The sequence below is a fragment of the Onychomys torridus genome, chromosome 1 (genome assembly GCF_903995425.1).
Source record: "Onychomys torridus chromosome 1, mOncTor1.1, whole genome shotgun sequence".
Taxonomy (NCBI): domain Eukaryota; kingdom Metazoa; phylum Chordata; class Mammalia; order Rodentia; family Cricetidae; genus Onychomys; species Onychomys torridus.
Window position 1 is genome coordinate 139,295,542 of NC_050443.1, and position 23,005 is coordinate 139,318,546.

Here is a 23,005-nt window from a genome sequence, read left to right on the forward strand (position 1 = left end):
ATCTATTGTCAGCTTAAAAACCTTCCAAATTCCAACCGTGTTCCCCCTTCCTTCTTCTTACTAGGATATTGAAACTAGGGTCTGTTGATTTTGTCCCACATCATCCCTGTGTCTCCAAGTATCCCACCAACAGAGGCACCCTGTCTTCCCAAATGCTGTAATCTGCATCTTGACTGCCCACCCTCAAAGCTCATGTGTTAAAGGTCCCCAGGCCAATACCAGTGGGAGATAGTCTCTAAGGAGAGCTACTCATTGTGAATAGTCAGGAAGTAAACTCTTCAAGGGTATAGTCTCCTCTTCTTTCTCTGTTGCTTTGAGCAATGCTCTCCACAACCCACTCCCTACCATTGTTACCTGACACCTGCACCAGATATTCTCTTGTAGTGACAGAATGATGATTAACACAGACTTAAATTCCTTTTTCTAATTCTACTAATTCCAATCATAACATTTCTGCCTATTTGGTTTATAGCATACATATTAGTCTCTCTATTTCTTGCAATTTTAATAAAATAGATTTCCCTCCTGAACAGTAACACCTATCATTTGGCACTCAATAAAAGGATCAAAACTATTTTGCTCTGTGAATGATAATTTGTGACTCTGAAGAATCATAAAACCAGTTACTTTTACATGTCATATGGTACTTGTCTACTACTAACTAGAGGCTTTGATGAGTTGAAGAAAGTGCTTTCAAGTGACAGAGCTGAGCTAGAATGGAAGCTTTGAGATTCCCAAACAAGGTTCACCACATTAGAAGTTCCTTAGAACTTTCCTACTTCTTTCCTAGCTTTTCTGACCCTTTCCATTTAGTAGATTCTTCTACCACAAGAGGTCATACTTGCATCTACTTTTAATGTTCTGTAAATACAGACTTAAGGGCTTGCCCTCCTTCCTTTGCCTGGAAGAAACTATCTAACCCATGGCCAAACTATACATCCACTGGTCATCTTGGCCCTGGAATTGAACACACTTTTCCTTGCTGGTACTTCTTTTTTTTATTATTATTATTATATTTGTGTTTTAATTTTACACATCAGCCATGGGTTCCCCTGTCCTCCCCCCTCCCTCCCCCATCCCCACCTTTCCCCCAGCCCTCCCCTCCATTCCCATCTCCTCCAGGGCCAAGACTCCCTGGGGATTCATTTAAACCTCGTGGATTCAGTAAAAGCAGGTCCAGTCCCCTCCTTCCAGGCTGAGCAAAGTGTTGGAGCTCCAGGTGTCCAATTGTCAAGAAAGAGGAGGGACTGTAAGAGGGTGAATTGTTGAGCCCAAGATTGGAAAAAGCACAGGGACAAATAGCCAAATGAATGGAAGCACATGAATTATGAACCAAAGGCTGTGGAGCCCCCAGCTAGAGCAGGCCCTCTGGATAAGTGAGACAATTGAATAGCTTGAACTGTTTGGGAGCATCCAGGCTGTGGGACCAGGACCTGTCCTTAGTGCTGGTACTTCTTTGGAAGCCAGAATGAAGAGTTTCCTATGTTTTCCTCTGAGAAGGCGTGATGGAATTCTGGACTCACCTTATGATATAGAGAAAATGCCTCTGTGACGTCACTTTCCAGATAAACAAGTCAAAACTCAGGCAAGAAGAAGTTAAAAGTCTGCCTTTTCATTTGAGGAGCAGATTTGGAAATTACAAGTTTACTATCAAAGTAGGAAATGGGATCAAACTGCTTCCATTCCTTCCCTCTGGAGTGGACACGGCATTGAACAAAGCCAGTCAATTTTCTAGAAACAGCCATGAGAATTCTACTGAAAATTAGGGCAGAAAAGTTGCTGCTGGCACACAGGACATGAGTAGAAAATTAGATTAGGGCTTGCTCAGCCAAAGACCCTGAGTTCATTCTTCCCCTTGGCCAATCTTGGGCATGGGGTGGGTGATTTCTACAGTAATTCCAAGGATAAAATTCTCTTATTTTCTACATTCCTAATAAAAATTCTAGTTACTTCAGGGCCCTCTGGCAGTACACATAGAGATGACTTCTAGGCTTTAGAGCTGTGCTAAGAATCCCAGCCCTGTCATTTACTACCTGAAGAACTGAGAAAAAAGAGCGAAGCCCAGGAGCCCTTAGCCTCCCCATCTATGAAGCAGGAATGATAAAGTTCATCTTTCCTAGAATAAGGGTTAGTTATAAATAAAATTATCTTCTGCTTGTTAAACTACTAGTTTAGTCTATTCTGTTATCTATCAAGTATCTGTCAATCTACAGTTCTCATTATCTTCATAGTTATCTATGCAACTGTTACCACCCCACTTCTGTTTATGCTAGCTAGGGTGAGTGAACTCTTTTCCCTGACACAAATGGAAAAACAATATCCTCCTGACATTAGCCAAACTCTTTCCCTGCCAAAGTTAGAATCAAATCTTTGAAGAAAACAGTGCAAACAACAGTTCTCAAACTTCAAGACCCATAAAACTTAAATATCTTATAAAGTAACAATATTAAAGTTTCTATAGGAATAATTATATTCAATGAGCAATTTGCTAATTGTATTTCCAATGGATACTTCAGTGAATCCTCATTAGAGTCTTGTTGTATTTATTTATTTGGTTACTATAATATAAATGACCTCTCATTACCTTGCCCTAACCACAAATCTAGCCTTGTCTGATACAATAAGCTTTGCACAGCCATTCTGTTTCCTAACTGCTGTTTGCTTTCTAAGCCAAATAGAAAGACAAATACCACATGTTCTCACTTATGTGCAATCTAATCAACCAAACACAAAGGATCAAGAGATGGAATGGAGCTTCCAGAGCCTAGGGAAGGGAGTATCCGAGTAATGACAATTAAAGGACATAAAACCTCATTTAGGCAGGAAGAATATATATGAAATTTTATATCTATTGCAAAACACAATAAACATAGCAAATAATCAAGTACTGTGCACTTAAATATTATTAAGATAGTAAATTTCAAATTTTCTCAACACAAAAATCATTAAATATTTGACATCCACGATAGGTTAATTAGCTTGATTTAATCATTTTAACTTATATTAAAATATTGTAACATCACTTTGTACCCCATTATATATTCAACTATGCTGTCAATGAATAAGAAGAAAATATGAATTAAAATTACAAAGAAATACTATTATAGTTTCAATGGAGAATACTAGAATCAAAATGAATAAGAATACCAACTGTTAAAGATGTGAAGGAGTATTATCCTAAGTCCTACTGTGGAAATACTTAATGTGCAGCTACTCTAGACACCAGTAACTTCCTAAAAAGCTAGGCACATATTTACCCAGTAACTCCACTCAAACTTATTGGCTCAACAGAAACGAAAGTGTATGTCCGCAAATGGCATTCAAAGCAAATACTCAGTAGAATTATTCAAAATAACCAAAACATGGGAGAAATGTATCACATCATTCATCAGTGAATGGATAAACAAAGGAAATTAAAGCCATGCAATGCAATGCTCTCTGCAATGAATTATGCTGCATGTATGGCATAAGTAAACCTAAAACATAAATGAAAGATATCAGACTAGAAATACAAAGTGTCATATGATTGCATTTATTCCTTAAAAAAAAAATCTAGAAAAGACAAAACTATTTAAAAAAAAATAGATGCAAGAGTTGTGTGAGATCAGGAGCTGAGGGCTAGACTACAGACAGGCACAAAAGAGCTCCATGGGAGGTGAGGGAAGTGTTTTAAAGCCAGCTTGAGATGACTGCTGCAAAAATTTACTTTAAATTATCAGACCCTATACTTACACTGGGTGAATTTAATGATCTGTAAATTATACTACAATAAAACTGAAAAGTTTAAAGGTTAGAAACGCCATTCAAAGACTATCCCCAGTAAAACTGAGCCTTCCTCAAGCAGAATTAATCACATTTGGTGGCTTGAAAGAAAATGTTCCCCACAGGCTCTTATGCTTCCCAGTTGGTGGAACTGTTGACAAAGGATTAGGAACTATGACCTTGTTGGAGGAGATATGTCACTGGGGGTGGGCTTTGAGGTTTCAAAAGACAAGCATTATTCCTACTATACCCTCTCTGACTCCTACTTGTGGTTAAGATGGGCAATCCCAGCTGCTGTTCCAGCTGCCTATTTTCATGCCTTTATGCCACCATCATAGACTATAACCATCTACAGCCATAAGCCCAATTAAACTTTTTCTTTATAAGTTACCTTAGGCATAGTATCTTACCACAGCACTAGAAAAGTATCTAAGACACCATGCCTGAACAGGACACCCCAGGACCCTCTTATTGTCCTTCTTATTTCCATTGTGCTAATATGGTATACAGCACCTCATAGATAGTTGTCTATCTTCCTCCTATTAACATGTACAATCAGTCAAGATCCACAGCACTATTTTTGTAAGGCCAATGCATGCTTATATTCAATGAATAAATGCTGACTTAAAATGAACTGTCTGATTAGGGTGACTACAGAGTCAAAATGGCATCCTCACTACTTAGTCTATGCTTCATGCTTCCATAGTAGCTCACTTTGAACTCTTAGAGACCGGATCACTGTCTTAAAATTTGTGTCTTCTGGTACTGATCACATAAATCTATTTATGTGGTTTTCATCACATGGATCTAAAAATTCTTCCCCTCACTCAGGATTGCTAGTTATAAGATTCACAAGACTAAATGTCATCTGATTCATTTATTTGAGAAAAAAAAAAAGTCTAGAAACAAACTATAGAGACAGAAAGCAGGGTTCATGAGAGGCATCCACCAGTTAGATGAGGACCAGATTAGGAGCTGGAAAGAAGATGGAGCAGCCATCTTCCCATCTTAAGAAGCTCAAAATTTAGAAACCAAAATATGTGTGAATGCACATATTAACTATGCCCAGGTTTTTAATTCCTTATATCAAATATACAAAATTTGATACTCATTTGAAATTCTACAAAAAAAAAAATGAATGAATTATCAATTTCCTAAACTTTGCCTTAGAACTTTCCTACTCACATGCTTCTGAACATCTCTGATCTGATTAGTATTTTAAAAAGAATTCATAGAACTTCATTATCACAGACTTGAGTCATGCCCCCAAATGACTTTTCAATTGACAGGAATAAATCTGTGCTATACTAATTAAATGTTCTAACTTGCGTTTTGTTTTTGTGACAAAATGCTGACCAAAATCATCTTGGGGAGAAAAGGATTTATTTCAGCTGACAAGTTACAGTTCATCATTGTGGGATGCCAGGGCAGAACTCAAGGCCGAAACCTGGAGGCAGGAAGTTAAACAGGTGGAAATTCGGGGAAGAACACTACCAGTGGGCATTTCTGGCTAACTGCCCTTCTTAAATGGCCCAAACCCACCTACCCAGAGATAACACCACCCACAGTGAGCTGAGCACTCCCACATCAATCATAAATCAAGAAAATGCCCCCATAGACATCCTGAGAGGCTAATCTGATAGAGGTGATTCCTTAGTTTAGGTTTTCTCTCCCCCAGGCTGGTTAAGTTGACAACTAGGGCAAACTATGCTATTGAATAAGACTAACTTTAGTACTATAAGAGAATACTATTTATTTCAGTACTATAGTGAAATAGTACTCATTTTAGTGTTACTTAGAATTTGGTATTTCTCAGGATGTTTAACTTGATTTAGCAGTGACTATTATGTAATATTATGTATAAATCTTGTGTGGGATTGTGAAGAGGTTAATATGAAGTAGAAAAATGAATTCCCAAAGAATCCAATAGGATTTTTTAAAAAACACATTTGCAAATTCTTCTTCCTTTGTTCTTTTTCAAAGGGAGAATAAATAATATTTGATTAAAATTGTTGGGATTTGAGCTCATCTTTAGTCCATAGTCAATATTCCTATGTAATCATATTACAATGTGTGTAACTCTTATTCACACACATACACATTTCTACACACATAGTCTTTTATAAACAGGAGGTGGGGACATCTCTCTTAAGGCCATAGTATTTCAGGATAACAGCAACAGGGAAAAGCTGGTCCCCCACAGACAGTTCTGTGGAAATACTTACATTGAAGTCGTACAACACGCCAAAGTTGGCTGCAGATGCCTCTTCAGCTCTTGGGACTGTTTTCCTAGGTAAGCTGCCATATGGTAAACCCCAGAGGTACTAGTTAAAGCAAAAAGAGCAGTTAACAATTGGATGCAAAATCTGAGCTACACATGTGTTCACAAATGGTTTCATTTAAAAATACTTCTGAAAGCTTTTCATTTGGACTCTGTGGTCTCCATGTGGGGTCTTGTTTCCTGGGAATCCACTAAATCCAGAATTAAAAACAAAGGAAGTAAAGCCCCTACATCCTGAGTTCACTGGATAAATCTCAAAGCAGGCCAACCACAGTCACCAAGAGTCTTGCTGAGAAGCCCTGTGCTCATCACCACCATGATAGTAACCATATTTAGAAGAGGAGAGGTAGTCTTGGGGGCACCACAGTGTTCATCAAAATGGTACTACCCTCAGTTTCATATGAGAGCTCCCCTTAGGAGAGGAGATGGAAGGAAAGTTCATTGGAAGGAACTAAAGCTTCAGGAAAACCAACCATGCAATCAGTCAGAGGGCATCTTGCAGAGAGAAGATACTCACTTCCTTATTAAAGCAGTACCTGTGCCATCTCCATCTGAATCTGTGCTATGGGCTGAGGAGAGAAGCAGTATAATAGAGAACAGCACCAGAAGCAGTGGATTAGCAGTAAGGCAAGAATAGGGTCAGAGGAAGGATCCATAAAGCATCCTCTATCCCCACAACTTGCCAAGCAAAAGCTGCTTCCTAAGTGAAATGAACTCCTGAGGGAGTTTGTAAGCACAGTTTAAAACCTGTGTGCAGAGGCTGACCAGCCAAAGGCTAGAAATTAGCCCCTGCTGATTCCTTTTGTAGGAAGGGCATGATCTTCTGAAACTGCAGCCTTTGGTTGTGTTGGCTTTCTGGACTGAACAGAAGAGGAAGTTCTTTCTCCACACACCGCTTCACTCCAAAGTCGAGAGGCACAGAGAACAAAGTATGGAAGGTATTGGGCCTGCAGAGAGGCATGTAAGTCTGGGACAAAAGACCACAGGCCTCAGAACAATGCTAGGTAGAACTGCTGGGTAAAAGCAGCTATGAAATATGGCCATGTGGTTGGGAGATGCTTAGCTCTGGTCTCTGGTATCTCTGCACAGTTAACACACATGGAGCTCATCCTCTTTTGTTCCTATTTAGGAGTTAGAAATCATTACCTAGGAACATTCAGGAGTTAGAAATCATCACCCAGGAAACAAGACATGCTTCAGCATATAACGTGGGCATACACACACACACACACACACACACACATACACACATGTGAACAGGTATCCAAAGGCAGGACAATCCCAGCTAATCAGTGGGCCTGTGCACTGCACTTTACAGAATCTTGTAGAGTTCAAAGGAATTATTAACAACAGCCTTTCATTTCCTCCATACAGAGCTAGCACAGCATGTGAGGAAAAGACTCCAGCTCTACCTGCTTCTGAAGCCAAGGAGAGTAGTAGTAAGCAGGGATGGAGTGAAGAGTTTCAGGTTTCCTTAGATAGAGGAGCAAAAATAAAGTATGGCTTCATTTGAAATGGGTGAGATACACACACATTTGGCTACACTGCCTGAAATTCTTAACTTGGGCAAGAATCTATTCCTACTGCCTTCTCAGCCAAACAGATTCAGAAGCCCCATAATTGTCACAGGAATCATAAAACTAGCTGACTAAAATGCAAAATCTGGGTGATAAAAGAAGCATGGGTCCTAGACCCAGGCCAACTTACCAAAAATACTAAATAACATAGCTATCTTTACTAAGTTACCTAATACCTAATACAGGTATTTGGAGCTATTTCAAATAGGGGTGGAAAATCTCTACAATCTCCTTATACAGAACATCAAAGTACTTTGCTCTGTGGGAAGCTGGCATCTCTTTAGCACTATCGGCCATATTATTCTTCCGACAAAAAGGCTTCTTACAAATGTAGGAGAACTCACTGTCTATATTGGGTGGATAAAATGTCATTTAAACACCCAGTTTCAACCACTGACAATGTCACATTGAACAAATTGGTTTTACTAGTACCAGAAGAGGTTCTTTGTAGATTCAACAAACTCACACCCAGCTTTTGAAGCATAAGCACCCCAAGACATCTGAACTGCTTTGTGGGGTGAAGTTAGCAAGCACAGTGGTGGTCTGGTCTCCACTCAGTTTTCCCCACATCAACTGAGGGGTTTGTTTCTTTCTTAGTCTGAGCCCTCTGCTTTTCTGATTTTGACCTTAAAACACTCCATGGCCACTGACCCCATCAACTGTGTGCATAAGACAAGAGGAACTTTATTTTTGAAAAATGCTGCTGGTGTGGTGTTCCTCCAGTTTAGAAAAGCTAGAATTTCCGGTTGTGAGAAGAACTACTTGGAAAGCAAATTTGGCAAAATAAATACAGCTCAGTAGGTATCCCATTGACCGATAGTGCTTAACACTGGGGCAAAGACAATGTGATTCTGAGTAAAGATATGATTTTTCCCACCTAAAGTGCACACTGAGACACCAACACAGCATGTTATATGTAACTCCATTAGAATCACATACCCTTGGAGCAAAGATTGGGACCTGTGGGGTATGGGTATTATTTTGAAGGTTAAGCTTATTGTAAATCCTATCACTTAAGAAATGACCATAGCTAGCCATGCTTCTCTAAAAGGGGGGAGGGAAGAAGGGGAGCAATCACTTAAAACTTTTTCTCAGTGTCTCTTACAAGCTGGAAGTCAGAGCTTACCTCTGGTAACATGATGAGGCTGAATGTCAGGATAAAGAGAACCATGTTGACGCCATACATCCACCTCAGGAACAAGAAGTATGAGGCCACTGATGAACCAAACTGACCTATTACAAAAACAGTTAAAAGGCTGAAGGAAAGCAAAACAACAAGAAAAAAGCAGTAGCTTTATCTCAGTGGTCCACTAAAGTAGCTCTCACCCACATCAGGCCACTCACAATTACCTATTACATCAGCTCCAGGAAATCAGAAATCCTCTTCTGGCCAATCAAGAACCTGCATACATGTGCACACATACCCCAAACACACACACACACAAATAAAAATAAAATTAAAAAATGGAAGTACATCTGCTAACTGACATGCATTGGACCACTTTGCACTGGAAATCTCTCCTCTCCTTTCTCTTGGAGAGAACATTCCAATGGCATGGCAGCATTCCCTAGGGAACAGAATGAATAAACTTAACAAAATGTCACTGTAAAATGCAACCTTTGCCTCCAGGGCCCATGCAAGGGAGAGTTCCCTTTATTGCAGCAGTCAAGCAGCTACAAACACCACCTACAGTGTGTGCTTTAGTTCCTGAGCTCCATGAGTAGACACATAGAAAACAGTAGCTCTAGTTCCCTGCCTGCTGTTGGGGACAATCACAGTGACTGCAGTGCTCTTTTTCTTGGACAAACACACCCTTCTCAAAAATGGTTGACTGTACTCTCATGGGTGGTTCTAAGACCATCTGGTGCTGTTTCTCATCACTGCTGGCATTTTACAGAGAGAGTGCAGATGCTGAAAGTCACACCACACGTCTTAAGCATCTCCTGGCAGAATTTTTCTTCAGTACAGAGCACAGTATCACAGGTGGTGCGGCTGCTCTGAGAGTGTTGTTTCCGTGAGTTGTAGGCACAGCAAATAGACTGTCTGTACCCAAACATATAGGAAGATTATATAAAGGGTATGTGAGTGGGAATTACAGCCCGACAGGTCCTACAGGGAGGGTATTGGGAGGAGTTGCTTTAGATCGGTTTATCTAAGAAGGTGTTAGAGAAGATGATACTGGAGCAGGCATCAGAGGCAGCAACATGCCAAGCTGCAAAATCCTGAGACAGGCAAGAGCTTTGAGCAGCCAAACCAAACAAAAGCCTGTGTGGCTGGAGTCTAATGGAGGAGAGAGATGGTGGAAGACGCAATTGAAGGGAGACATGCTGGATAGGGTGCCCTAAAGCCATAGTAATATTTTGTTTGAAAAGTGATAAAGGGTGATGGGAACTGTTAAGTAGTGGGGTTGGAGGTCAGACATGTAAATGTCTTTTCAAAATCCAATTTGAGCTTTGGGAGCTCCAATAGATAGCAAAGGCAAGCCTCTGTCAACTCATACCTGCTCTGGGGAAAGGCAGATATTTGTCTGATTCTCACTGACTAAGAAGAATGTAAATGCAGAAGCAGAAAACATCTTCTTAAAGCTGATATTAGTGAAGTAAGAATAAGAATTCCAGGCTGGAGAGATGGCTCAGTGGTTAAAAACACTGGCTGCTCTTCAAAAGGACCTGAGTTCAATTCCTAGTACCCATGTGGTAGCTCACAAACCATCTCTAATTCCAGCTAATTCCAGTTCTAGAGGATCTTACATCCTTTTCTGGTCTTCTTGGGTACCAGGCAGACATGGAGAAACATGCAGGCAAAATACTCACACACACACACACACACACACACACACACACACACACACAAGATTAAAAATTGAAAAAGAAAACCCACAGGAATTCTAAAACTCGGGATGAGATGTGGTAGGATCCAGAAAAGCCCAGGTTTTTTGGTGATCACTTAAGGCCCATTATCTAGATTCTTGTTTCCCTAGTCTTGCCAGTTGCAGCTTTCAGTCATCCAAGGGAAACCAGGGCCAGCCTCAGCAACCTGTGCCAGTCCCGCTGATTCTTTTTACTGAGCAGATTCCCCCATAGTGAACCAATACCCTTCTTTAGCCCTCTAGCTTCGAAACCTCCCTATTAGAGAAGGCTTCCTACAGGGAAGGGGAGGTCCCACCACAGCAATTGCAGCCTCTGCTTGCCAATCTCACATCCACAAGACCTCTCGTGCTGAGGATCAGTCTGTTCTTTAGTTAACAGTTCATTTATTCCCACAATACAGAAGCAAGTTTTTCTGGGTGTTTTTTTTTTTTTTTTTTTTTGCTTTTGTTTTTGTTTTTGTTTTTTTAGAAAATTGAAAAGAGGTCAACCTCTAAACAGGTGTTTAGGGAGGAATCAATGATTTTGATGTCCAGGAACATGTGTTCACATTCATAAGACACCTTGGACTCATGGCACATTGTAAGGGTTATCTGTGTGAACTAACCTGCCAAGATACTGCAGCCACATACACTGGCCTGCCTGCAGAACACAAAAGCAGACCAGACTCCCCCCGCCCCCACCTCCAGACATCTGATCATCATCCACCTGCCTCCTGGTGACTTCATACCACGGCATAGCTCATGTTTTATTGAAGCAGTCCTCACTTAACTGAAGGAGAACAGGCCATTGCAAATTGACAGCTAGGGAAAGGCTTTCAGTACAAACACATGGGGGACCCCCTGACATAGACACCAGAGCACAGAGCAAGACATCTCCCTTTCTCCCTCCCTCTCCCTTCCTCCTTTCCCCTTTCTTCATTACTTTTTCCCCCTCTCCCCTTCTGTCCTTCCTTCTGTCCTTCCTTCCTCCCCATCCTGCTTGTTCTTATTAAGTGTTTCTCAGCTGGTTGCCACCATGGCCCTGACTCTCAGTTCTCATACACAACCACAGGCAAATAAGCTCCTTGGGAATAGATTTTAAAATACTTAAATGCAAAAGCAAAATGCATAGTTGAGAAATCATCCACTCCTCCAAGACACAGATCCACATTATGGATGAAACATATTTTTAAGATAAAATTTCCAAACTAAAATTTGAGTTCTTTGAAAGTAGCTCCACAACTTTTTCATTTGAAGGTGAATTCTTTTTATTTTTTCCAGTATTTTGAGACAGAGTTTCTCTGTGTAGCTTTGGAAGGTGAATTCTTTACAAAATTCTAAGTATAAAGAAAATGAACTTCACTAAAACTTACTCTATCAAAATTAGGGTGAGTTTAGAAAAGATTCAAGACACAGTCAGAGGGACTGGGATGGAGTTGGAAGATTTCCTGTGTTCCACCTAGCCAACAGTTAGGAAAAATCTCTCACCTGCTGTCCTGCAGCTACTTATAAAATAATCATTCAGAGGCTTAATATTATTTATAGTTATATAAATGAGTTAAATAAATGAGTTAAATAAATGAGCTTGGCCATTAGCTCAGGCTCATTACTGACAAGCTCTTACACTTAATTTAACCTATAATTCTTATCTATGTTTACCCATGTGGCTTGGTACCTTTTCTCAGTTCTGCCTTGTCATCTTGCTTCCTCTGTGTCTGACTGGTGACTTCTGACTCAGCCTTCCTCTTCCCAGAATTCTCCTTGTCTGCTTATCCCACCTATACTTCCTGCCTGGCTACTGGCCAATCAGCATTTTATTTATCAAACAATCAGAGCAACACACATTCATAGCATACAGAACAACTTTCCACAGCACTGGAGGACCCAGAAGGCCGTTTTCCATCCATATTCAACCTACAGGGGTGAGGATGAAATAGCAAGACAGAGGCACTATAGCAGATACTATGGGGCAACTGGTGGCATCCAAGCACCAGGATATCTTTTCCTGTCTCAACATGAAGAGGAGGAAACAATTGTCTCTCAATATATAATTCTAGATGTTATGTAATACTGAGGGATGCTGGCATTTGCTAAAGAGAAAACTTTTATTTATACTGTGAAGCTGCAAGAGCGTAAGTGAAAAATAGTCATGTCCATTAGAATAATGATCTTGCATCCCTCAATGGACAGCTAGTCAGGTATACTAAGAACTTTATCAACACCTACTTTAGCTGCCACTAGATCCAGATGGGGTTAAGTTCGATTAGTCTCACAGAAACTGAAACAAAGAAATTGAGTGAAGCAGGGTTGATTAATTATAACTGAAATGTAATGAATCTATGCTTTGGGTCTCTATTTGATCTCAGTATACAAGCCTGTTTACTCAGCCAGTCCCTATGATATGGGAACATGGGTAATTAGTAATAAACCTGGCTTCTTAGGCAGTACTCATTTATAAGTCTTTGGCTCCAAATCTAGATCTCTCTAAATCATGATGTGATGGCTCCTCAAGTAGAACTATAGTTAAATTATGTATAATATAATAATAATAATAATTCCAATAATTATGGAATGAACATACATATCTGAAAGAATATCTATAAATAATTTCTGAAGCTGAAGCTATTCAAATTCGCAACTTGGTCTGCACCCATAAATAGCTAATTCTTTTTATTTTTTAACACAACTGATAAATGCTGCTTTCATAGTACATTATAAATGTGTTAAAACTCTTTCATGTGTTTTAAAGTGAAAATTAAGTACATGCATATTCTTGTCATGAATTTTCTTGTGTTTCTTTTAAATTAAAGATTAAGGCTTCACCTCTCCCTCTGGTTATTTATTATTAAGGAATGTAATTTGTAGATTGTCATCATACATAATTTTCTCTTGAACAGATGCGTAATAAGACACACACACACACACACACACACACACACACACACACACACACATTTCTGAATGAGAAAGGCCAAGTAAGTGACTGGCTTTGTGAGTACTATGTAAATACCACAGTTCAACTAGAATGTGAAGCAATATTTTTTCAAATAAGTCTAGGGGTAGAAAACTAAGTGACACAAATACTTCGTGTTTCCTGGAGTTTATGCAAAAAGGCAGAAGGGGCCGAAAGCCAGGGCAAGGAAGAAAAAGGCTGAGTGAGGATGTGCCAACCCACCATCCAGGGAACAGCATGTAATGGCACAGAGGTGTAGCCATGAAAAATGTGGTGACAGAGATGAACAGAAATCGGCTGAATTTAAGTGTAAGAGCTAGTCAGTAGTAAGTCTGAATTAATGGCTGAGCAATTTTAATTAATAAAAGCCTCTATGTGTTTACTTGGGTCTGAGCGGCTGCAAACCAGGCAGGACACAGGAAAACTGCTGGCTACAATGTACCTACAGGATAGTAGGAGGTTTAGACTCTGTGCTTTGGGTTGCCTATATGAAGCTATTTCTTGTCTAGGAAACAAAGCTACCACAGCCTAGTTTTTGATACTATGATGAATCCTGGACTCTGTAAAGGTTGGTCATGACCCCAGGATCACATAACTGAAGTGTGGTCATGAATAATTTGTCAACAATAAAAGGTTTATGAATATATGGTGACCAAAATTTCACTCAGAATCAAACACATAATGAACCCAAGTGGCAGTGGCAGTACTGGCCTGTGTTGCACAGTATGACTTTATAGCAGTGTTGGTTCTGAACCCTTTTTCCCACTTGGCACCACAAATGCCATCAGGCCAACACTGCTAATCAGCGTTGCTTGAGATGCCTGCCTCAGATCTGAGAAGTGAGGCAGAAAACTTCTGGTTTTAGAGAAACATAATCATTTAGTTATGTAAAACAAAGACTTTCTACATTCTCCTACCATAACTGCCCAACATGTAAATTAGTACATATTTATATTGAATTGTGTTGGAATACTTGATGTTAGAAATTTCTACTTCAGTTACTAACTTGAACTGTGTAAAAAAAAATTATTGAGTGAATTCAGGCTCCGAATTAGGACAGAATTTCTGACAATTTTTTTTAAATGGCCCTAAATATACTTTTGCCATTATGTACTACATATTTATACAGAGCAGCATTTTCAGTGTTGGTGATTATAAGATCAAATTATCAATCAGCTCTGAAAAATGTTGATACTCTATGTCCTACAATACCAATTAATCAGCTGAGATTAAATTATGTAAGTATATGCACATCCATCTTAGAAGTATAAAGTTTGTTTTCACCTTTTATATGTAAAAGTATATGTGTAACAAAGAATTATTTTAAAACAATTTCTTAAGCCAAGTATGGTGGTATACACCTTTAATCCTTGCACTCAGGAGGCAGAGGCAGGTGGATCTCTGTTTGTTCAAGGCCAGCCTGGTCTACAGAGCAAGTTCTAGGACAGTCAGAGCTACACAGGAAAAACATGTCTCAAAATACCAAAACAGAAGTTTTTCTTTATTATTTATTTTCAGTAAGCATTTGATTTGTATAGCTATTTTATACATCTATGTACCAGGGACATGGACAACATGGGATTACCAATAGAAAACATTTAGGAAGCCCTACTCTAATCCACTGTGAGATAAGTTGACTTTGATTCTGAGAGAGGTTTATAATTTCCATTTGAAAGATATTCAGCCTTTTTATGTATGGCTTTAACAATAATGTCAGCATCTTGGTGGGTATAGATAATACTTGATTCAGTTTCTTTCAGCAATGCCAATGACAGCAAGCCTGCAGCTGTAGGTACTGACTTTCTTAAAGGCTGTCCTGTAAAAGGCTTCTGTACTCCCCCAGAATATTGAACATCACTGTGTCCTCTGAGGCTAGAATTATCAGATCAGTTCCTCAAATTAGAAAGCTTTAAAGAAACTCAGGGAGGCTGGTCACTTGAAACTCCATTACAGCCTCATTTAAAAAGTATTTTATTAGAATACATTTAAAGATTGACCAGAGAGTGGAGGCAAGTGGATTAGATTAATTGTTGGGAGTGGTATGCTACTACTGTCTTGTGTGTTGCACGTCATTTACCATAACCCATACCAAATTCATTATTCTCTGTTTTATATTTTATTGTGTCCTCTCCTCTCAACTACCCACAATATAAGACATGCAGAACTAAGTCAGTAAAGGGAGTTTAGCCTGTCTTTGTCAGTACTAATGGTGCTTAAAAAATACCTAGCATACAATGGACTTGCACTGAGCATTTTTGAAATCATAAATAAAGGCCAAGATCTCTTTGAAGATAACATGAGATATATGTTAAAAATGGTTCTAATATTCAAAGCAATAAAATAATGTGTCTGAAGCTTCTGTATAAACTGTCATTTCTTTCTGAGAAAAGCATTTATGTTACTTTTATAATGAAATATATTTTGTAAATTGGGAATATATTTAGTCAACTTTATTCTAAAAAAATGAGAATATAATTAAATAGGTAAAGACTAAATAGTAAAGATCTGTTTTCCATTTCAATTTTGCAATAATTTTTACTCAAAAGCATAAATGATTTTATATGTCACTACACATTTAAAACCTAGTATAATTTATATATTGTGTATTGTTGGGCTGGAAATGACTTTGTATAACAATTAACCAAACCTGAAAAATACATATGAAGCCCTGGATACAGTAATATAGTACCAGAGATGAAAAGGACCATCCAAAGTGTACAGATGTCAGGGATAAGGTAGCCTTAACCTTTAGAGAACTGATTCCATGTCACATTGCCTTTTATTTTCCATTCAGTTTGGCTTCAAAGACCATCCTAGAAATATATTTTTCTGGCCTGCTAGAGTAATTCCTATGAGATTGTGAGTTCACTCAACAGCTCTGAGAATACAGTCCTTCATATTTCATGAATTCTACCTCATACCATAATCTGAAAATATGTGGTGTGCTTATGGCTATGATTAGTATGCTGGAATATCACAGAATAGACATATGTAATGAAATAACTTCCTCAGAGTAAACACCTGAGAAGTGAAAACAAATTCCCCTAATACAATAAATGTCAGTGGATCCTGATGCACTCATCCTCCTGGCAGAGATATAAATTGTACATGAAAAGAAGCTTCCAGAATCTTGCTCAACGTGAAAAGCTCCAAAGGCTGAAACTAGTCAGACTTTCTCTCCTAGCTCTACTTCAACTGCCCTCAACCACTTCTATGCTATAGAGGAAGGAAATGTACACCCCACAGACACACTAAAGAATGGGTAAAGTGATATTGGTAGAGTTTGGGGCCCAAGGCGACTTTCGGTAAGTCACAGTCACCAGGCGCTGGCTGGTAGGAGACCAGTTCTTCAAAGCTGAGGAAAAGGCTCAGTTCCAGTGAATAAATAACACATTAAGACAAACAACAAATTATATATGGAAAGGGAAATAGTCCACACTTGCTTAACTGACCCACTTAGCTGCTTCAAATTTACTGGAGGAGGAAGGAACACAGCTGAAGGAAGGATGAGTAGCTCCTGTCATGTCTAGGACACTACTGATAGCTGGTGATGTGCGCATGCCACGTGTGTGTGTGTGTGTGTGTGTGTGTGTGTGTGTGTGTGTGTATGTGTGTGTAAATAATTCACATATATTTCATCCCTGTATACAATTTTCTTCAATAAAATAATTCTACTTTTGTTTATAAAACACAAATTAACATGTCATTGCTACAGAAATAGGCTGGGACCTACTATGTCCCAGTGTGTTTCAAAAAAGAAATAATTTGTTACTGTATGTTTCCTACCTATCTATACCAATAACAAGTTTCTCAGAATGCTTCTCACACCTGATTGAGAAGTGCAGTAAAGCCCAGAGGACTTAAATGACTTGTGGAAAGGCACACAGCCAATCTTTGGCAGAGTAAGGACTAACCCAACATTCTTTCCATGTTAATTGATCAAGGTTTTCCTTTAAAGGTGCTTTCTAATGTTTAAATTACATTTAACTTTTATCTTGTGTGTGTTGATGTCATGATGCACATGTAAGGGTCAAAGGACAGCTTACAACGCTTGCTCCTTCCTCATTGCGGGTCCTGAGGACTGAACTCAGGTCATCAGGCACAGTGGTACTTACCCTCTCAGCCATCTCTCTGACCCTCAGTCAAGATCTTAATGCTCCATATGTCTGTTCTTTGGGACTAGATTAGATATTTCAGCTGTGCCACTGAAACCTGAGGATTCTATAATATCTCTTTTTTTCTCATGTTCATGAAATGCCTATTAATACCTAATGTGGTATGGACCTGTGGAAAATACATCTGTAATTTTATTCAATGCATGTTTATTGGGTGCCAAGTGGGTTTTTGGTATAATCAAAAAAAAAAAAAATAGCAGCTTTCATGTCTATTAGGAAAAATAAACATAGATTGGGATTATATTAAAAGATTCACTTTAAAAGATAGAATTTTGGGGTTGTGGACTTAGCTCAGTGATAGAGCACTTGCCTAGCAAGCACAAGGCCCTGGGTTTGATCCTCAGCTCAAAAGTGGGGGGCCTGGAGAGATGGCTCAGTGGTTAAGAGCACCAACTGCTCTTCCGAAGGCCCTGAGTTCAATTCACAGCAACCACATGGTGGCTCACAACCACCTGTAATGAGATCTGGTGCCCTCTTCTGGCCTGCAGGGACACATGCAGGCAGAATACTGTATACATAATAAATAAATCTAAAAGAAAGAAAGAAAGAAAGAAAGAAAGAAAGAAAGAAAGAAAGAAAGAAAGAAAGAAAGAAAGAGTAGAATTTTGAATAAGGAAAAGAGCAGAAGGAAAATCTAGCAAGAAAGTATGCTATTAGGAACGTGTGGAGAGACATGAATATCATGAGTTGGTAGATTTTAATTCACTGTCATTAACAACTGTCACTTAATGAGGGACTGAGAACTGAGAGCTGCTTCCAAACGTGCCCAGTCACGTCATTGAAAGGGCTATCAGCTCTTTTATCTTCCTGTGGAGCTTCTGTATCAATTATTTTATCAATTATACAATGTCATACTTAGCCATCAGGACAGCCAGTTTCACATCTGAGCAAGCATGGATGAAAGGCAGATCCTTTCTATAACCCTAGGAACCACACCTGCCAAAACTGTGATTTTTTTTTCCCCTAAATATCCATTTTCTCTATGTAATAGTATTTTTCCTGATGCACTGTCCATTATAATATTTGAATTTTTAGTTGCTCTGTTCTATGAAAATGCAACCATATTCAACATGCTTCTGCCTGTCTGTACATACTGAGTGTTGCACAGAAGGAAGGTCCCTATGAACATCAAGGTAGCAAATTCCTTGTCTTTATTCTTCTTTATAAGCTTGAATGTGAGCTAGTAAGGCTTCTTGTTTTCAAAAATTGTCATTTGGATTATACTCCCAAGAGTATATATTTGCACACACTACTCACTGCCTTCACAATATGGGCAGTGTCACCATCCATACAATACTTCCTTTCCTGACTAAGAGAGAAGTGCTTTTGCCGGGATAAAGTCAGAAAGTGAAGTCTCCAATGCTGTCCTTGAAGTGCTGGTCCAATGATACAGTTTGGGTCTGGAATGCCCCCCACATGCCATGTTGTACAGTTGTCAGCTGTGGGATTCCTGGGAGGGGTGGCATCTTTAAGGAGGTGGGGACCCAAAGAAAGAAAGTTAAGTCATTGAGAACACAGCACCACAGGACCAAGGCCCCACCTTGTCTCTCACTTCACGTCCTCACTGCCTTGAAGTGATCAGGCTGCTGTTACCACACAATCCCAATATTATGTATTGAGCCACCACAGGCCCAGTTCAACAGGGCCAGGTGACTGTGTACTGAAAAGTGAAACGGGGCATTCTGTCCCTTTGAGTTCATTGTCTCAGGTGTCTCCTCTCAGCAGCCAGCTGACTAATCCAAAGCTGCACAGGTTCGGAGTGGAGGTCTGCTTGGCTCATTGTATAGGTGGTTTGGTTGGGTTTCAGTTCCCCCAAGAGCCCATCAATGGGGAAAGGTTTGTGAAAAGCTGAGACTATCCTCAGAGAGCGTTCCGCATCTCATTAGATCTGGTGAACACTTACTTTCAATTGCCTTGATTTTGTTTTCCCACGGGACACAGGCGGCTTTGAAGTTCTCAAAGTCTCGGAGGAATTTTGCCCATTTCTGAAAACAAAGTCCAACACTAGTAAGGTACTGTCTCCTGTGTTTCTGGATGTTTATTCTCCCGTTCCACCAAATCACAAGACAATGGCTTCGAGGGAGCTCTCTAGCCCCCAATACTGCTGTGTGTATGAAAGAAAACCAGCGAGACACCCTTTCGTCTCTATTTCTCAGCATTCCTACATAACTTAATTTTTAAAAATGTTAGATAGGCTTACAACCCCAGCTACTTGGGAGACTGACACACAAGGATAGCAAGGACAAGGACAGCCTGAGCAACACAAGCACACACCAGTTCAAAAGCAAACAGAACACACACACACACACACACACACACACACACACACACACACACACACACACTGACTGTTTTAGAGGAAATATACTGATGACTCAGGAAGATCTGTTTATTCTACCAGACAACAGTAAAATAGGAATTTCATTACTAGGTGATTGATATAAATTCTGTGTTGAATGTTCAGTGCATGAGGAACCAATGGACTTATGAATAAGATTTCATACCTTCCCTGAAAGACCTCTAGTCTCGTAAAGTAGATCGTGAGAACACAGGTCATTTTAATTCATGATTTTCACTTACATGGGACACTTCATTTTGATAAAAGAGAATAGTCAACTGAATAGAAAGAGATGGTAGCACAGAAAAATGATGACCTCATCTTTCAAAAGGTCTTCCTTCTACTTTACTCCATAGTGTTGGGTTAGCCATGGTAAAGAGGACTGAGGAGGAATGGGAATGAGGCAGTTAACCTTCCATGTGTCTTCCTTATGACAGGACAATGTGAGAGCTAAGTGGACCCAACAGTCTAAATCTGAACTTCAAAAGATTACTCAAAGCTAGAAAAGGTGTCTGCAGTAGAATATGTGAATATGTAAATTGTGACATCTCCCTATAATACATAATGCAATACTAGTAAACATGAACTATAACCCCCCCCCAAAAGCAACAGAATTGTATCTGATGACCCAATCATGTAATAAAGAAGCCAGAAACAAAGCTCAGTCACACAGTATGACTGAATGCATATAAAAGATAAAAGGCAAGTAAAGCTAACTACTTGCATGTGTGCATTTAAAATAAAGATATTCACACTTTCTTTGCAAACCTCTCTTTCCATAGCATACACCTAGGCACAGTTTTTATAGCATAAAACCTATGGACCTACTTCACTGTGAGAAACATAACTTGATAGAGAGGTTCGGTATTGTGTGTGACCCACAGTAAGTACATGTAAAAGTAAGTTGCTTTCCTATATTTCTCTAAAATCTACATTTGTATGAATCTATCATTTTTTTCTTATCTTTATTGCAGTGTCTAGTTGATGTTCTTAACTGAAAAAGAAAAGGGGGGTGGGGATTTAGCTCAGTGGTAGAGCACTTGCCTAGCAAGTGCAAGGCCCTGGGTTCAGTCCTCAGCTCTGAAAAAAAAAGGGAGGGGTTTGGGGAGGAAATGCTTATGACAGTTTAACTTATAGACACTTGGGAAAAGAAGCCTTGACCAGAGCCCCTGTAACCTTCAGAACATGAAAATGGAGTGGGTGCACAGTCTTTTACATCTGGAAGTGGTAAAATCAAGTTAGTCTCTTGGTATAAATAAGTGTTTGCAACTATTGAAAAAATGTTCAGTCTATCTTAAAGGATAATCTTCAATCCCACCCAAAATTTTAACACAACAGATACACCACACATACACTGTATGAGTCTTTGCTGTATGCATGCACACAGTTAACATTGGTTTCATCCCCTCAAAACAGACACAGTGTTCTCTCTCTCGGGGTCACCGTGACACCAACCAGACTGAATTATGAAAATGCTTACCTTGGCCATCATCATCTTAAATGCAAACCACTTCTTTCCTTTTCCTTTCCCAAGAGCCCCTTCATTTTCACTCACAAATTTCTTTGCTTCCCTGAGGAAAGAGAATAAGAGGTAGGCAGACATTTGTTGACATACAGATAGGGGACATTTACTTTGGTTAGATGTATCTTTTTTTCTTCTAGACTCTCCATATCTTCAGCAACTGAACCAAAGTTGTAGTTTATAACCTAGAGACTTAATTTTTTTTTAACACAGATGTTGAGTACATTGAACATATTTCCCTGTTCCTTCTGTTCCAGGTTTGCACCCATCCTCCTGTATACCCTCTCTGCATAACTACATGGTATCACTTCTGCTTTCAAATATGTATACCTAATTTTAGGTATCTTTGAAAAAAGCTATAGCCCAGAGGCGTTTAGTGCATTTGTTTTCAATTCTGCCCAGGAAAAGTAAGATATATTCAGTCTCACTTGTTAATCACCTAGAGTCATTGAGAAGTAGGGGGTTTGTACCAAATGTCAAGATAGAGAACCTTCCTTTTCATTCCCAACACATAAAAAATTAAACCTGAAGTTTATGTCAGGTTCTGGCAACCAGAATTTTAGTTTGAGTTTTTTTTTTTAAATTAATTTCCTTTTTAAAAAAGAAAGGAAGAAAAAGAAAGAGTTGAGGACAAACTGACCTGGTATTTAATTTCATGACAGCAGTTATGGCTTAAAGCACAAAAGTCACACGCCAAAACAGATGGAGTTGAAGAAGAGGATGAAAGGGACAAGTTTGGGTTTCAAATTCAGAAAGAATTTAAATTTAAACTTCAACATGACTCCCAATAGTAATATATTTTTAGTACTCACATCAGTGTCCCTTAAGAAGTACACTAATTTATCAAAAAATGTATAATGTGACCATGCTAAGTACATGTGTTTTTTATTGTTGTTGGATACTGAATGTTTGCCCCTCCCCTTTCCACCCTGTGAGTATAGTTCTGGTGTGACACCACATGGAATGGTCCCTTCAGGAGCTACAGTCCTGCACTGCTGAACAACAAGGTTGGGTTCTAATGGGACACATTTTGTGTTTGTCCAATTGTCATAAAGTGAATACAAACCCATATGTTGAAAATGCCACAAGGCAATGTCATTTTATGGGATACCACAGTATCTGAAGACAGCAACTGAAATATCATACAGCAAATGACTAATTAGGCTTTGAAGGGTGAAGAACCCTTAGATTGTAGAAGGGATTGCCGGCTGACCATCAGAATTGGCTAACCTCTGTCTACCATCTGAGGATGGGAGAAGTCAGTAAGAACACAACCAGTAGCTATCTACAACCAGAATGATGTTAGCATCTTGACTATGGATATCCAGCAAACAGGACAGTGAGAAATAAATGCTTGCAGCTCTTGCTACCCAGTCTAATTTGTTCTAACCTAACTTACTTTGTCATTTTGTCATTGCCCATTCAATGAAAAGAACTTTAAAATTTGAGGTGGCTCTGGCTTCTCTTCTCTGAGGGACTAGAGAACATGTGGCCTAGAGAGAGGGACAATTCAAGCAGATTGGGGTTCTGCAGGTGCAATGCAATAGT

General features: G+C 39.3%; 1 protein-coding gene across 1 annotated transcript in view; it reads right to left on the reverse strand.

The window, feature by feature from the left end:
- Tmc1 (transmembrane channel like 1) overlaps window positions 1-23,005 on the reverse strand; it is a 129,522-nt gene that overhangs the window by 63,622 nt on the left and 42,895 nt on the right. Inside the window, exons 5-8 of the mRNA XM_036178658.1 lie at window positions 21,416-21,506; window positions 19,501-19,582; window positions 8,747-8,853; window positions 5,988-6,086 (exon numbers count right to left, since the gene is read on the reverse strand). Of these exons, the coding sequence (XP_036034551.1) occupies window positions 5,988-6,086; window positions 8,747-8,853; window positions 19,501-19,582; window positions 21,416-21,506 (379 nt within the window). The remainder of the gene's footprint in view (window positions 1-5,987; window positions 6,087-8,746; window positions 8,854-19,500; window positions 19,583-21,415; window positions 21,507-23,005) is intronic.